Genomic DNA, 18,471 nt, shown 5'->3' with positions numbered 1-18,471 from the left:
TTAGTATTTTATTGAGTTTCGTTTAGTCGTAGGAAAGGGTTTATGAGAATCCGTGTATTGCATTAATGGAAAATTAATTACAGAATCCCTTACATTTGAGAAATAAAAAGATTACCTACCAACTAAAAAGAAACCAAATTAATCTGAAGAAAATAGAAATTTCGAACATATCTCTATAGAAAAAATCAATAGTATGCTTTGTGCCATTCATATCCCAGCAATAACATCATTTCCTCAATTCAGACGTTTTTCAATTTGAGAAAGGCGAGCTAGCAGTATTTCTTTTATAACTCTTCTCTCTTTCTAATTTTCAATCTGTTTTTTCATCCAATTTAGACGTTTTTCTGATTTTTCTTGACAACAGGAAGCTACAGTGACCTTTCTCCACTAATGGTCCAATTTGATGGAATTTGTTGTATTAAATCCGTATTACAATCAAGCTTATGTGTTGGTTTCTTTTGGTTTTAATTCATGGTTCAAATTACAGCCAGTGTTACCTGTAGATACCAGTTAATTGTTTTGCTTGTGTTTAATTGGTTGATTGAGACTATTATTGTAAAAGTTTGAGGCTTCAATGGCATTTGAACTAAAGTACAAACTCAATTCTAGATTGAAAAGAGATTGTATACTTCCTGCTGGTCCAGTAGAATCAATTTAGTATATTTCTCCAAACAATTAATTTAGACATTACTGTCATATTTACTGTTAACAAATTTCAGAGCTTTTGCTGTTGTTGCTTGCTCCACTTCCTTCTTTTCTAATGGAAAAACTTGGTATGATTGAAACCAACTCTTTCTTCTTAAACGAGAAATAGAATTGATAAAATTTACAAACATGCAGATTGAAACCTATACGAAACAGGAATTGATTTCGTTTGAGAAGATGACAGCCACTCTCTTTTTAAGTGAAGAAAAGGAAGAATGAGAAAGGAGTGGGGTATACTTCGAGTCAAATGGAAAGAACTATATTTCATTTGTCATTGTTTTAGGTGTTTCTACTGATGGAATATGGTCTTGCGCATGCTTCACGAAAAGGGGTGTAACTTTTGATCCGTCCGTCGGATCGGGATGAAATTTTGACAAGACCTCCACAGCCCAAAACTGGATCCGAAACAATCTATGATTTGTTTCGCCCATTTTCGGACTCAGATTCGCGATCCGAGTCTTCCTTCATGGACTTTTGGGCCTTTCTTTATAATTTTAGAGTTTTATGGTCTTTTATGTATCTTTTATGTATTTTCTGTTTTTAGAGTTTGTATTTAAAGAGACGTGATGTCTTTTGGCAGTAGTTAGTTTTTATGTATCAAGTTTTATCAAAGAATTGAGAATCTGTGTGATCTCAGAACCAAATCTATCTTTCCATTACTTTTTTCCAATTTCTTGATCGTTCGTGCATCATCTACAATTTACCAATACATTTTTGTGCTTTTTACATAGTCCATGTCATGTCCAAATCAAATGGAGGAAAAAAAATGATACTCCAGTTGTTTAATACTGTCATGATACTGGTAAAGTTCAAGATATGTTTTTTTTTAATATTCATTGCTTACTATAATTAAGAACACTTGGGTGATTTTTGCTTAGTTTATGCATAAATTTTTTATTGTTGTAATCCATAAAAAAAATAATAATTTTTTTTATATGCCACTTTTGGCGGCGTTTTCAAATGCCGGGAAAGCTTCTTTTCAAAAGTACGCCAAGTCTTTTGGAGGCGTTTCATAAACGCCGGTAAAGATTCTCCAAACGCTGTGAAAAACTTATAAACAGCGGGAAATCATGTGTTCGGACGGTGTTTTGGACACGCCGGGAAAAATTATTACAAGCGTTTATAAGGGCCGGTATACCTATTTTCAGGTGGCATTTCATAAACGCCGGGATAAGTGTCTGGAAGCACCGGTATAGGTCTTTGCCGATGCAGATATTCCTGGCACTTGCATAAGTGCCGGCTAAGACATTTAGTGCACTAGTGGAAAAACAGAAATCAGGATCGGCCTATCTGGATCGGTTATATGGACACCCGATCCTAATAAGTATCTGGATCGGTTTATTTAAAAAAACCGATCCTAAAAACTATTCAGATCGGTTTTTAGTAACAACCGATCCTAGTTTATTACTATTAGGATCGGTTTTTTGTGGAAACGGATCCTGATACTATCAGGATCGGTTTTATTTTAGAACCGATCCTAATAGTTCAATCATTTGGATCAGTTTTTAGTAAAAACCGATCCTGATAGTATCAGGATCCGTTTCCAACAAAAACCGATCCTGATAATTAAAATATCTCAAATAAATCTTATTAATTGAAATATATCATAAAATAGCATCTGGATCGGGTCTATACATAATAACCGATCCAGATAACTTAAATACATATAACAAATTAAAATATATCAGAAAATAGCATCTGGATCGGTTTTTAGCAATAAAACCGATCCAGATACTATCAGGAACGGTTTTATTGCTAAAAACCGTTCTTGATAATTTTTTTTTTTTTTTTTTTTTTTTTTTTTTTTTAAGGTAGCATGGTAAAACCTGGCCAGCTTTCAAGTACTTTTTTTTTTTTTTAAAGAGGTTTATAATTAAATTAATTTCTTTAAAGAGGTCAAATTAAAGATATTTCATTCCCTATGTACATCCTATATATGAACCGTCTGATCAAATTCGAAATAATATGGTCTTGGTCTAACCATATATATTTTGTTATCTCAGGTAATATGAATTCGTTTCCATTTGTTCATGACATCAATTAAGCAATTAATTTTATGGTATTAATTTATAAATAATAAATAAATAATTAAACAAACAATTATACAAACACAAACAAGTTGTTTATTTTTTTTTAAATAATCTCTGGTTATATATATATATCTCAGATATCTTAAATACATATAACAAATGAAATATATATCAGAAAATAGCATCTGGATCGGTTTTTAGCAATAAAACCGATCCAAATACTATCAGGAACGGTTTTATTGCTAAAAACCGTTCTTGATAAATTTTTTTTTTTTTTTTTTTTTTTTTTTTTTTTTTTTTTTTTTTTTTTTTTAAAGGTAGCATTGTAAAACCTGGCCAGCTTTCAAGTATATTTTTTTTTTAAAAAAGAGGTTTATAATTGAATTAATTTCTTTAAAGATGTCAAATTAAAGATATTTAATTCCCTATGTACATCCTATATATGAACCGTCTGATAAAATTCGAATCAATATGGTCTTGGTCTAACCATATATATTTTGTTATCTCAGGTAATATGAATTCGTTTCCATTTGTTCATGACATCAATTAAGCAATTAATTTTATGGTATTAATTTATAAATAATAAATAAATAATTAAACAAACAATTATACAAACACAAACAAGTTGTTTATTTTTTTTTAAATAATCTCTGGTTATATATATATATCTCAGATAACTTAAATACATATAACAAATGAAATATATATCAGAAAATAGCATCTGGATCGGTTTTTAGCAATAAAACCGATCCAAATACTATCAGGAACGGTTTTATTGCTAAAAACCGTTCTTGATAATTTTTTTTTTTTTTTTTTTTTAAGAACAACTTTGAAAATAAAATAGTATTAGAATCAGTTATTTCAAATAACCAATTCTAATACTATTTTTTTGTATATGGCATATGGTTCAATTATATGGTTGTTGTATATGTAATTAGTGTGGTGATTAATAGAATATATATATGGTTGTTGTATATGGCATATGGTTCAATTATAAATATTTTTTGATGAAAATTAATGTAATTTACATTATTAAAATTTATGTGATAATATAATTAGTTATTTGACATTGATATTTCATTTTGAAGTCATTTTGACTATTGAATTTTTTTATACAATCATGCATGATGCATCAATGACTTGTGCCATATAATAATATACATAGGACTTGAACCCTTGTTGTGTGGGGTTGTGAAGGAACGAATACGAATATTAGCATTTGGTCGATCGGAACCGTTAAAATGAAAGAATGTCATATTAATTTCACCATTATAAAATTTGATACAATTCGGGATTCGTGTACTAGTTCATCAAAGCAAAACAATATAGCAACATCGCACGGCCGTAAATAATTTACGTTGGATCAAAACTTACAGTTGTCGGGCCTTCGGCACTTTTACGTTATTAATGTTCCATGTTATATCTTGATCATTTTAAAAATTATTACATGTCATTTAATTACAGACCCACCGTTGGATGATCATGCAGAAATGAACGGTCTGCATTCCATTTAACAATTTGATGCCATTAATAATAATAAAATTGTACAAAATTGATCATAGTAGAGTTGATTTGGCCATACAAACACAAATAAATAAATTTGATATTTTTCACATTTTTCTTAATATTTATCTGTGTACATGCATTATCAACAGAAAAGAAAATAAATGGTAGCCGTTTGATGGTTGATAGACCATCAATATGAGTGGGGTTTACCGCAGTGATCTTTCTTATATATAGTATCAGGATCGGTTTTTTATAAAAAACCGATCTTGATACTATTTTTTTTTCAAAGTTGGTTCTGCAGCAAAAAAAAAAAAAAAAAAAAAAAAAAAAAAAAAATTATCAAGAACGGTTTTTAGCAATAAAACCGTTCCTGATAGTATCTGGATCGGTTTTTTATAAAAAACCGATCCTGATAGTATCTGGATCGGTTTTTTATAAAAAACCGATCCTGATTTTTTTTTTTTTTTTGCAGAACCCATTTTGAAAAAAAAATTTATCAAGATCGGTTTTTATATAAAAAACCGATCCTGATACTATTTTTTTCAAAGTTAGTCCCGCCAAAAAAAATTAGTATTAGGATCGGTTTTTTATAAAAAACCGATCCTGATACTATTAGGATCGGTTTTTTATAAACAACCGATCCTAATGATAACTCCCTATATAACCTGCTTAGGGTTCTTCTTATTTTCATTCCGCGCCTCTCATTTTCAACTTAGCGTCTCTCTCACTGTCTCCGTCTCTCCCTCTGTACTCTTTGTGTCTCTCTCTCTGTCTCCGTCTCTCCCTCTCCTCCGTGTCTCTCTCTCTCTTTCTCTCCGTCTCTTCCTCTCAAAGCCGAGCCTCTCGCACCTCCGGCTCGGCCGATCAACTATTACGGTATTAACTTTATATAATTTTCTCATTATTATGCTTTAAAAACACATTTTTTTGTATTTTTTATTGTAAAATGTTTTTCCATCTAATTGTTACATTTGTTTTTATTTTTAGGATCTTTTTTAATCTCAAGTGATGTGATTGCAAAAGAGGTAATTATTGATTTTTTTATTGTTGTGCTTTACATTAATTGCATAAATGTGTGTTAATTGAAAAAATAGCTCAATTAGTCACTTGTATGTTTGTTAATTAATTTTTTTTGGATTTAAATTTCTTGTTATAATATGTAATGCTTCACAAAACTTTGTATGAACATGAATTTTTTGTAATAATTTAAGATGTGTATGATATTTAATTTATGATGTGTATATGATATTTGATTATTGTTTCTTACTGTGCAAAAAAAAATATATTTAGGATGCTGGCCAGCAAAATATATATGGAAGCTGGTTAAATAAATAAAAATATTTTTTTTAGCTTCAATAAAACATCAGGATCGGTTATTTTAAACAACCGATCCAGATTACTACTATTATGATCGGTTATTTTTTTAAAAACCGATCCAGATTTCAGATCCTCATTCCAACAAAAAAAAAGTATCAGGATCGGTTTTATATAAAAATTGATCTTGATAGTTCGTATCTGGATCGGTTTTTATTTAAAAACTGATCTAGATATGAAATTTTTAATAAAAAAAAATATTCGAAAATATTATCAAGAACGGTTTTTATATAAAAACTGATCTTAATAGTTCCTATCTGGATCGGTTTTTATTCAAAAACTGATCTAGATATGAAATTTTTAATAAAAGAAAATATTCGAAAATATTATCAAGAACGGTTTTTATATAAAAACTGATCTTAATAGTTCCTTTCTGGATCGGTTTTTATTCAAAAACTGATATAGATATGAAATTTTTAATAAAAAAAAATATTCGAAAATATTATCAAGAACGGTTTTTATATAAAAACTGATCTTAATAGTTCCTATCTGGATCGGTTTTTATTCAAAAACTGATCTAGATAACTACTATTAAGATCGGTTTTATGAAAAAACCGATCCTATTAGTTTCTATTTGGAACGGTTCTTTAAAAAATATAAAACCGATCCTGATAGTATCAGTATCGCCTTCATCAGGATCGGTTGGATTCCGTTACTGATATGTGTATATAACCGATCCTGATTCCATATTTTCCACTAGTGGTGGCATTATGCATAAATGCCGGAAAAGGATAGTTTTCTTGTAGTCAATTGGTCCAAAGTGGAATGCACGGAACCCTTTAGTCAATATAGATTGGACAGTCCATATTCATTTTGTATTAACTCAACGTTTGAGTTAATGCAGAGGATACGAATTCCCTCCGTCATCCCCCCCTCAAACTCATCAGGCGGTATGCTTGGTGAGCTTGGAATGCCGAAGAAAAAAATCAATGTTACAAATATCTCAATATCATTGTTCTTGCGAACTTGAATCGTTAAGTTAGCACGTTCGGTTTCTTTGAACGTAGAAGAAGATAAAGAGAGTGATGAGCTTTTCCAGCTCAAGAATTAGAGCATCTTCAATGGTGATTGTTTTTTAATTGCTTATTCTGATGTATCAATTTTTTTTTTAATTGCTGAGATGTGTGGCTATTGCTTATTTAGCAATGGTTGGAGATAATTGTTTAATAAGAAATGATTTTCCAAAGATGAGTGGGCTTAGTATTTAATTCTTATTGGCCAAATATTTAATTCTCAAGTTGTATTTGCACTAGTGGAAAATATAGAATCAGGATCGGTTATATACGATTATTAGTATTGGAATATAACCGATCCTGATGAAGGCGATACTGATACTATCAGAATCGGTTTTTTATTTTTTAACCAACCGATCTTAATAAGCTCTTATCTGGATCGGTTATATCTGAGAACCGATTCTAATAGTTTTTCCCCCGTTTTTTAATACCCATTAAAAAAACAATTAGTATCGTTTTTAATTAAACCCGATCCAGATTCTTCTTTATTAGTATCGATTTTAATTAAAAAACCAAATCCGATCCAAATGTTATACTATCAAGATCGGTTGTACATAACAACTGATCCAGATAGTAACTATTAGGATCGGTTATTTTAAACAACCGATCCTAATAGTAATAATCTGGATCGGTTGTTTAAAATAACCGATCCTGTTGTTTAATTGAAGCTAAAAAAAAATATTTTTATTTATTTGACCAGCTTCCATATATATTTTGCTGGCCAGCATCCTAAATTTTTTTTTTTTGCACAGTAAGAAGCAATAATCAAATATCATATACACAACCTAAATTAAATATCATGCACATCTTAAATTATTACAAAAAATTCATGTTCATGAAAAGTTTACCTAAACTAAAGCTTTAGATAAATATAAATAAATTTTGGTACCAAAAACACAAATATCAAATAAATTTCAGAATTTTGGCACCAAAAACACAAATATTAAATAAATTTTAGAACCTGTCCTTGCCGAAAATAACCGATCCTTAGCATGACCCTCCCTCTCACGAATTGCAAAATAGTATCTAATAGAGCACAATTGAAATCCCTTAACTTCAATTTGCAAGCCTGAAAAAATACCAACAAGGTAACGTTCAAAATAAAATTTGCAAATGGAAAACAAAATTAACATCAAAGCTCTTAAATCACATGCAAATCCACTTTGTTAATAAACCTAAAATTAATAGTAAAGCTTACTGAGCGAAGAGGGTGAGGCGAGAGGGAGAGCGACTTTGAGAGGGAGAGACAGAGACAGAGAGAGAAACACGGAGGAGAGGGAGAGACGGAGATAGAGAAAGAGAGAGACACGGAGGACAGGGAGAGAGAGAGAGGGATGAGTTGAGACTCAAATAGACTCAAATATTTTGGATCAGTACAGAGGCGCGAAACGAAAATAAACCCTAGCGCTACATAAGCATTAGGATCGGTTCTCTCTAAACAACCGATCCTAATTCTAAAAAAAAAAAAAAAAAACCTTTTAGAATCGGTTATTAAAAAATAACCGATCCTAAAAGTTTTTTTTTTCAGATCCTAATTCTAAAAAAAGAAAACACTTTTAGGATCGGTTATTAATAAATAACCGATCCTAAAAGTATTTTTTTTTTTTTAGAATTAGGATCTGAAAAAAAAATAGTCACTGACAGTGGGATCATTAGAGGACTAATTACTCTTAAGCAACAAGAATAAGTGGTTTACATTTAGAGGCCTAATTTTAAATGTTAAACTGAGATGATTATAATCCGCATTTGATAAAATAATTAAGGCTTGAATTCCTTATTCTATTTGGACCTACCAACCACCGATCAGCTTTAACTTCTCTCGAAGTGAAAGTGAACCCAATAATTAAAACCGTCTACTCATCCTTATTTTTTTTTCACGTTACAATTTATATTTTCTATTTCACATGCATGTTGTGTTTCCAGTCATAATCTTAGTGTCTTAATTTTTCCCACTGGTTTATATTTGTATTAACATGATTAATTATAATAATAATAAATGAGGAGGGATACAATTGCACCATTTTATGGTAACACACCTTATTGACACTTTCTTCCTCGACAATCACCATACTAAAATGGACATGTCTATTTTTAATAGTTATGTATTTGTTTTATTTAAAATCACAATGACAATTCAATACAATAAGTTAAAAATTAATTTTCATTATTTGTAAATTTCAATATTTTTATGTATTTAGCTTTCTATGTACTGTAGATTTTACCTCATTTTTTATTGTTGTTTTTGTTTATAATAAAAGTTCTGATATTTATTTTTTTAAATTATGTCTGAGATGTTGTTCTTTTTATTATATATTTTTTTATGGATTATATTTGTTACGGAAAATTTTCTATCGAGAATATATTCATTGTTTTGCTGATAAATTAACTTCATTAAAACAACAAAAATAGTATATTACAACAAAAGAAAAGATCGTCAACTCAACCACACAACACTATTATCAACCAAATGCATCACTACAAATTAAAATAAGAATGAACAACATAATATATTACCTTCTTTATGTTCTAATTTACCTTATAAGTTATAAGTTAATTTCTAATATAATATATTACCTTCTTTATGTTCTAATTTATAAGATAAATTTTATGAAATAATTTATTAGATAATTATAAGGTTATTTATTAAAATAATTTATAAATAATGTTAAAATGAATTTTAAGATAATATAATTTATAAAATATTTTTTAGGAAGTAATCTTGTTTAAGAATTTTATTAGAATAACATATTAAAACAATTTAGAAAATAAATTTTTACCAAGAAAGAAAATGGATATAAACAAGGAGAATTTTTTTATTCATAGAAATTAATAAAATAAAATATATGGAAATAGAAGAATATTTGATGGATATTAATTTACAATCTGAGATTAATCATCGTCGTATATTAAGGGCTAGAATTAAAAAAGAAGAAGAAGAGAATATGTCCTTGTATGTATTTCAGAAACAAAACCAATGTTACAATAACGGCTCCTTGAGCCTTAATTAGTTTGTATAAATATACATAATCAATTTAAAAAATAACATTCAATAAAATTCATTTTCCTCAGAATTATATTTCTTAATTTTTCAACACGTACCAGAATTGGCAGACATGTAATTAAGTGCAACTAGTATCAACCAATTAACAGCCGTCGATTGGTTTTTAATAGAGAACCGATCTAGATAGTTATCTGGATCGGTTATTTAGACAGAACCGATTCAGATACTTTAAAAAAATAAATTATAAGTTAATTTAGATAATAACATCTGGATCGGTTCTTTATATAATAACCGATCCAGATAACTATCTGGATCGGTTTTTAATAGAGAACCGATCCAGATAGTTATCTGGATCGGTTGTTTAGACAGAACCGATCCAGATACTTTTAAAAAATAAATTATTCTAATTAATTTTATTATTTCTTTATTGGATTAAAAATATAAAAAATAAATAAATATCTGACTTTTTATATACTTATTTGATGTTACAAATTTTTGTAACTTATATTTAATAAGATAATTTATTAAAAAAAATAACCTATCTTTTAGGAAAAATTTGTAAGATACAATAACTTATAAGTTAATTTCTAATATAATATATTACCTTCTTTATGTTCTAATTTATAAGATAAATTTTATGAAATAATTTATTAGATAATTATAAGGTTATTTATTAAAATAATTTATGACTTGCTTAAGAAATATTAATACTTTAGGAACCAATATTATGACATGCTTTAGAAATATGAAAATTTTGGTACATGTAGCATGAAAAAAAAATAAGATACTAAATTACATATAACATGAAAAAAATTAAGTTTCAATAAAACCTACGAACATGAATTACATATTAGGATCGGTTGTTTATAAATAACCGATCCTGATACTATCAGGATCCGTTCTTATAAACAACTGATCCTAATAGTATCAGGATCGGATTTTATAAAAAACTGATCCTGATAGTTTACAAATTAGGATCGGTTGACTAAAAAACACGATCTGATTAGTTTTTAGGATCGATTTTGTTCAGAAAATCAATCCAGATAGGTATTAGTATCGGTTGTTTCATATAGCCGATCCAGATAGGCCGATCCTGATTCATGTTTTTCCACTAGTGTTGGTTGATTGTACCAATGTAGGGGTGGATTGTTTAATTTATAAAATTTTCATAACTGTTGTTTAGCAATTAATCCCAATTACTGGATTGGAGATGCTCTTACGAATGTCAATGGCACCCTTTTATCTATTTAGTTAATCTGTACCATATTCGATATGACAAGTATGGATAAGATTTTATTTTTGTTATCAAAACGGATAACGGTACATGTAAAGACTACTCCATATCCGTTATTATTATTATTATTATTATTATTATTATTATTATTATTATCTCAATTCTATTAAGCACGTTGTGTATCTGATCAGCCAACGACTACGATTGAAAGATGAAACTTCGGATTTGATCTCAGCCCTCCAATTACATAATTTGTCTTCTTTTAATTAAATGCATCTGTTTTATGTATAGAAGTCTAAATTTAGTTAAAAATATACTCACCACATGTGCTGCCACATGATACGTTACAATTAAAATTGAACAAATTCTGAAATTTAGCGATATAGTTATATGTTTTCTTATTTCTTTGTTTCCTTACTTCTTCGTTTCTATACGAATCACAATAAAAATCATTTTTTTTATTTCCTTATTTCTCTTTCTTTGTTTCTATGCATATTGTTGTGGGCAATTTAGAATATAATTATAATATAGAATATATCAATAATGTGTGTGTCTGTGTGTATGTATATATTATAAATTGGAAACAAATAAGAAGAATATAAATTGGAACGTGTGTGTGAATATATATTTCTCTTATAATATGTGTGTGTGTGTGTATCCTATACATGCACACGATAACACTCTATATTTATGTTTTTTGATATCACATTAAATGTCGATATTGAATTGTTGTATGATATTTGATATTAAATTTGAATCGAGCTATTATTTGATATCATTGGTACTTAAAAATAAAGAATTATATAAATTTTCTATTAGCATGTGTCTTAATTTTTGGATAATTATTATTATTTTCATTGATATTTTTTTCCTTATAGTATGTCCTCGTTGCAACGCACGAGTATGATACTAGTATATATATATATATATACAAAGAGAGAGAGAGTGACTAATATGCTTTCGGTAGCATATTGGCCGAAGTGCTACCGGTCCAAATTTGAAATTTCAAAATCCAAAAAGTCGATCTGAACAGTTAGATGTGATATCTATATTGAAATGTGCTTGGAGACCAAATTCTACATTTTCTGATTTTTTTTTTACTATTTATTAAGTCACTTTGAAAATCGCTGATTCAACGGTGGCTTCTGATTTTACTGTTTTGTTAAGCCACCGTTGGATCAGTAATTTTCAAAGTGGCTTAATAAATAGTAAAAACTCCAAAAAAATAAAAAATTTTGTCTTCAAGTGCATAGCAACATGGATATCATGTTGAACAGTTTGAACCTCGACATGGAAGGGCCTAAATCACCACATGATCCCTTGCTTTATAAAGCACCTTAGCCCATCCCTATATATTTCCAAATTTGTAGTTTTGTAGTGGTAGTTGCTTTTTTGTTGTGATTATTAATTTGATAATATTATTTGTTGTAATTTGAATGTAACTTAGACGGAGTAGTCCTCATAACCTAGCTAACTTGGCACCGAGAAATTATGGTCTCGTGCTCTGGTTATTTTAATTTTCAAATCCCGATCGAAGAAAAACAATGGAAATAATTTTCTCTATAAAGAAAAATAATAGCAAGAAGCCAAGAACCATATCAGAGAATATTTCGTAACATGCAGAAATCAACGCTCTGAAAATTACAGCCAGCGTGCCAAACAAATTTTATTTCAAAACCAACTCATGCGTCCAATAAATTTGTTAGATAAGTTTACATTTCATGGATTTTCAAAACATGATGTCATTTTGAGAACTACCCGGTATGAAAACAGGACCGGCCGGGTGATGGATTTTAAACAAACCGGCCCAGCCCGGCCCAGTTTGGACTGAATTGAGATTACATCTTAGATTACTTACAACTGACGACAAGTGTATCTATAAAAGAATTCATAGAAATTAAAACAGTTCTCATTTTGGGCTGAATTAAGAATTAATAAATTCAAAATGTTAAAAATTGTTATACAATAAAAAAAATTAAACTTCAAATGTTGAGCGTTGAGGGTCAATTTTAATATTCCTAAGGAATATACGAAATTACAAGTAATTAGGTTCTATTTATATATGTTACTCCTATACTCATGTATGGGTTTCGTACCCGTATCAGATATGTATCCAATACCGATACCCACTCGATACATGTCCAATATGGATTGACTCGTCTAGGTACGGTCTACATACATGACGTATTCTTAACCCATTAATACGGTCTCTAATACAAATTGGCTCGTCTAGATATATTCCGCTATAACACATTTGAATACGGTGCATCGTGCATATAGTCCACCATACACTAGCGATGCGCATGGTCCATCATACTCGTTGTGTGCCGCATCAAAACAAGTTTACTAGCGTTCAACGGGAGAATCGAATCAATATTCTTTGGTACCAGCAACAGAGACCTTAACCACCACATTAGTTGACATTTCATATTAGAATCTATTAACTTATATATTCACCGTATATCAAAAAATTTAGATATTTAATTTATATTATACAATTGTTGAATATAATAATATAATATAATCCCTATACCCTGCACCCACAAGTCAGCCTCTCTGAGCTGTTTTTCACTAGTATGCTAAGATAGGTGGACATGGCTCACCAAGTGAACCTATAGACCAAACTGTTAATGTCTCGTTGTACCATAAACCAAGCCTAGCTACCCAACACACCAAAAATCATATTTATTTATTTTAAGTACAAAAATATAGACTAAAAAATATTTACTAGTGTTTCTAATACATCTAAAATTTAATTAAATTCATCTATTTTATTTGGTGATCCTTCTAATTAATACATTCAAATTTTAAGATACTATATTTATTTTCTAAAATTATATTTTGAGAAATATTCAAAATATTCAAAATGTTAAAAACAAAGTCAAAATTAGTGCTTTAAAATGTGGACGCATGGATTGCATATGCGGTCGCATATGCTTATGTAGTGGTCTTCCGTATAGATAATTTCATGCAGCCAAATTCATGTGGTTTTGAATATACGGGCAAATATATGGTTCATATGGACTTGAAAAAAGTTTAAAAAATATATTGTGATAGAGAGGAAATTAGAATCTATAACCTTTGTTTTGCGACAAATATATGGTTCTAGAGGCTCTTGGCTTTCTTGTGTCAATTTTGAGAAGAAGCATTTGTAGATAGAGAAAAAGGAAAGTGAAAAGAAATCCGACATTAGTTTAGCTTGATAATTTGATCTGAAAAATCGAATTGATGAGCTCACGAGTTGGATTGCCCTTTGGGAAAAGAATTAAAAAAATGGTGCCTTTTGATGATGAGGCACATTATCCAGATCTTTTTTTTTATAAGTGATACACTACAACAAAATAGACACTTTTTGCGAAAGGAAAAACGTTTTTATGACGGTCGTCCGTCACAAAAAGAAAAGGCTGAACAATGAGAGTAGTCCGTCGCAAAAAGTCATTTTTATATCCTCGCGAAAAGTGTCTCATTCTTGTTGTGATACGTGTTATTCAGTTATCAACTTCTGTTATTCTTGTACCAGACGCACTACGTACAAAGGAATTAGGATAAAGAGTTAATTTATTGTCTGTTCATTTTATTCATTTGACTTGTGTATTGAGTCGAGAAACCGGCCCAAAATACTAACCGGTTTCGGTCCAATGCAGGCCCACTGTTTATATTAATATTTCGGCCCAATTGCTTGTCTTTCAGTGGAGTTAGCCCAATTTCTCAAGTAAAAAAATTATAAGAACCAAGTTTCACAATTCATGCACCTTGCAAGACCCAATTAATACTTCAAGGAAGCCAGTTCAGAAAAAAAAGTAATCCTCACTCAGTCAATCTAATAATAAGTGAACTTCTCTCCGAATATATTATCATAAGCTGAACTATGGGAAACCTAACACCAAATTTTGACACTTCTGCTCAGTGTTCTACAACACTGAGACATTCTCGGCTTTGTATCTGTTAAGCATCGCAAATTTGTCTCCTTTCATCGCTCCTTAGTTCGCCTTCGATCACTTGAGAGGGTGAGAGAGATATGGAACAAGTGTGTAAAACTTGGATAAAACCCAGATTATATGGTGGCTGCTGCTCCCCTCTCCAGATTATAATCAATCACCTCCACCAGGTTTTTTTTTTTTTGGGTCAAATATCTCTTCTAGGATCAAGGTGATTCATTATCTCGGCCCATTTACTGGAGTTCTTTTCTGGGCCTAGAAATAATTAACCAATGGATCGTGTACAATATTTTAGTAAATTAACTAAAGTTACCACAAGCTGGTAGTATAAAAAATATACATAAGACAATATTCAACATTCAACATATATATATATCCATAATTCAACAAATATTCAACAAATATAATTCAATATTAAAATAACCATCCATCTTATTCATTATTGGTTGCTGTTTACAATTCAATATCCATTTACAAATGTAACAAATATAACTCAATATTAATTTACAATTGTAACAAATTAGATCTAACCATCCATAATATTCTCTCTACGAAGATACAATAAATTAACCAGTGCAAACTCATCTTTGAAAATAAAATAATAATACAATGCTTGAGTAAAATCAACAAGGAGGCTTGTCAGCAGGAGGAGGCAGTATTGTTGCCTCTGTACTATTACCATTCTTTGTTATAAACACAGTATCCATTCCCCATATTGTGTGTTGTTCATAGTGACAGTGCATGAACCAAACACCTAATTTAATTGAAAATCAAAAATATATGTTGAGGGTTAGTTGTCTTTAAAACACTCAAAACAACTATTTGTAACAGTAGCTAATCTATACTATTTGATTAATTTTGCAGATCACTTAATTAGTCCGGATCAAATATCTAATCAAATATTGTTAAACAAGCCATTCTCATTGTAGTTGTGTAACACCATTGATTGTCAAAATTAAATCAATAGAAAATATTCAATAAATTGTGATAGTTAAATAAAAGGACAAAAAAATAAACTCACCCGGGTTAAGTGCTCTAAAGCGGATAGTTGCCCAACCGTTCTTTGGCACACCCAAAGTGTTCACAAATGGCGGATCAACCAAGTTGTAACTGAGAGGATCTGTTGTGTTGTCGAAGTTGCCGGTTCCACTGCCTATGAAATAGAAGCTGTGGCCATGCAAGTGTATTGGATGGGTAACCTGTCCGTCTACTAAGTTAGTTCCCTGAAACACAATCTCCACGGTTGAGTTATACTCGAGCACTCTCACTTTTGTTGATTTATCAACCAATTTGAGGTTTAATCCTTGGTTTTGTGCATCAGCAAAATCGAAGAAGAGCGGTGGTTGGTCAGGAAAGTCGTCAGTGGTGTACACACCGGCAATAGAATTGTAGTATGCATCTAGCACATCAATTTTGGTTTCTGGGGCTAGGAAACTAGCATTGTTCATACTGGCAGCAAACCTAGTACCATTTGGACCAGCACATGAGCTGTTAGGGCACAATTGTTCATTTGTAGATAACGTGATATACATTTTGACATCGACAGCTTGGGTTAAGAGAGCTGGGTCATCTGAGTTGACCAGTGATCGAAGACCTCTAGTGAACGAAGCTGATGCATTAGTGTCATTGGATTTTGGTAAGGAGCTGAAAACTGGTGTTATTGATCGCGGGGAATGATTAGTTTTGTATTCTAGAATAGCCACGGCTGTTTTGTTATCTCTAGTGGCATTACGACTTCCATCAAAGTATAGATTCGTGATGATGTAATAACGGAACGGGGAAGATGAGTTTTGCAATTGATTGGCCTCTAAGAGGAGGTCCATTGTTTGGCCCGGGGCGATCATGATAAATTCATTCACATAAGGCTTCGTATAGCTGGCGTCGGTTCCAACTACCGTAACATTGTGGTTGGAAACCTTAAAAAGGAAACTATTTTCCATGGCTGAATTTATTACACGGAGTAGGTACACTCTGCCTTGTTCGACTTGTACCTTAAAAGTTTCTGCAACAAAAATAAAAATGAAAGATATATGTAGTTAGATCATGTTATATTTGAAAAATATAATAAATTTGGTTGCTAATGGTGTTTAAATTGATAAAGTAACAAACATTTTCAAAGAGAATCTCCATCTTATGAAGCATTAACAACTTGCATTATAAATATACAACTTCCTTTTCCGGGAGAAATAAATTACCATTTGATGAGCATGGCTGGAAGTCACCAGGCTGTCCATTGATGGTGTTGGCATCTGATAGATCGAATTGACCACCATTGTCAAGTGCAGTTCGGTACAGATCTGTTGTGTTTCTGTTCCACCACTCTCCTAGAATCAGCGTGAATTCTTTATGGGGTTTTTGGAAGGGAAAGGTGGTACCAAGCTTCGGGTAAATAACAATAGCACCGTGAACAGTAGCACGATCAAATTCGCTATGTGCGTGCCACCATAGCGTGCCTTCTTCTACCGTAAGTTGGATCCGTTGTGTGTAGTTGGCTCCTGGTTGGATAGGGCATTGAGTAATGTATTCTGGTCCATCTGACCATGGGTCCCTCGGCTGCATTACACCATGCCTATAGAAATTCGATGAATACATGTTAGTCTTGCATGGCTTCCTCAATTAATAGTGCAAATAAAAGATTCCTTCTGGATAGTACCAGTGGATGGTGATGTTATTGTTCCCTCTGTTGATGACCTTGACATAGACTGTGTCGCCTTTGCGAGCGGTGATAGTTGGTCCCGGATATGATCCATTGACAGTTAGCATGCTCTTTGTATGATTGCAGAGCCGGGTGTAGGTAGCTTCTTGAATCTGTTTAAGGGAAAACCGACAAAGTAAATATATATATATCAATCAGGTCTCAAGAAGATTAGAACAAGAGTAAAGATTAGAAATTACTTAATTAATCCTTGAATTGGTTCCATACACAGCTTTTTATAATTATATAATTATCAATCGGGTTTCAAGAGGATTCAGGCAGCAAGTTATATTTTTCACGTCCTATATTTCTTTTAAAGATTTTATTTATTTATTTATTCAAACTATATAACTCAGTAATTTTTTTTTTTAAAATAACAATTATACCAGACATTGTGAATTGTGATAGTAGAAAAAAATACTTACAACAAAGGTACGGTGATGAATCTTGGCCTCACAAGGGATGGAGAACAAACAACATAGCATTAGACCAACAGTTATTGGCCATAATGAGAAAAGCTTACTAAAAAACATGATGCTTGAAAATTTAAAAGAAACCAAAAGCAATATTGCTCAATATTTTGGTGGGTTGTTTCCTTCCTCTGAGGAGAATACTGTTTGAGCAGTAGTCATAAAATATTTGGTTTAGTGAGATTTGGAGAACATACATTGATGGCTTTTATAGGAAGATTTTATTTTATAATTTTATTGTTTGAAGAAGAAAAGTAGGATTCAAGTCTCTATTATTGAAGATAGGAAGGAAACCTTTTTTTAAGTAAAAATAAGTCTCAAAGTCACTATTTGCTTTATTGATGTGAAGGTTTCAAAGTCCCTAGATGTTTTTTTAGGAAAAATATAGGAAGAAAATTAGAACCCTTTCCATTTCATTGTTCCAAAAACATTAGTATATTAAAATGGATCAGCTGTATGTATGACTTGGACTTGGATTTTTAATTATATACCCTTTGCCTGGCAA

General features: G+C 30.8%; 2 protein-coding genes across 3 annotated transcripts in view; both read right to left on the bottom strand.

Annotated features, from left to right (window-relative positions):
* LOC144557611 (putative laccase-9) overlaps nt 1-17,775 on the bottom strand; it is a 39,565-nt gene extending 21,790 nt beyond the window's left edge. Inside the window, exon 1 of the mRNA XM_078306208.1 lies at nt 17,725-17,775. The gene's annotated coding sequence lies outside the window, so the exon portion shown is untranslated. The remainder of the gene's footprint in view (nt 1-17,724) is intronic.
* LOC144557607 (putative laccase-9) lies at nt 15,195-18,056 on the bottom strand. 2 transcript variants are annotated; one of them, XM_078306202.1, is made up of 5 exons: nt 17,922-18,056; nt 17,455-17,609; nt 16,997-17,370; nt 15,823-16,803; nt 15,195-15,555 (listed from the first exon to the last, which is right to left on the bottom strand). In XM_078306202.1, the coding sequence occupies exons 1-5, from the start codon at nt 18,027-18,029 to the stop codon at nt 15,425-15,427; spliced, it is 1,749 nt and encodes a 582-aa protein (XP_078162328.1). In that variant the 5' UTR covers nt 18,030-18,056; the 3' UTR covers nt 15,195-15,424. The 2 variants fall into 2 exon arrangements, with proteins under 2 accessions (XP_078162328.1, XP_078162329.1); XM_078306203.1 differs by having other exon boundaries at nt 17,455-17,625; nt 17,922-18,054.
* Between the last annotated feature and the right edge of the window lie 415 nt (nt 18,057-18,471).

This window comes from Carex rostrata, chromosome 7 (assembly GCF_964058835.1).
Source record: "Carex rostrata chromosome 7, lpCarRost1.2, whole genome shotgun sequence".
In the NCBI taxonomy this organism is placed as follows: Eukaryota; Viridiplantae; Streptophyta; class Magnoliopsida; order Poales; family Cyperaceae; genus Carex; species Carex rostrata.
This window is presented reverse-complemented; position numbering and strand designations above follow the sequence as displayed.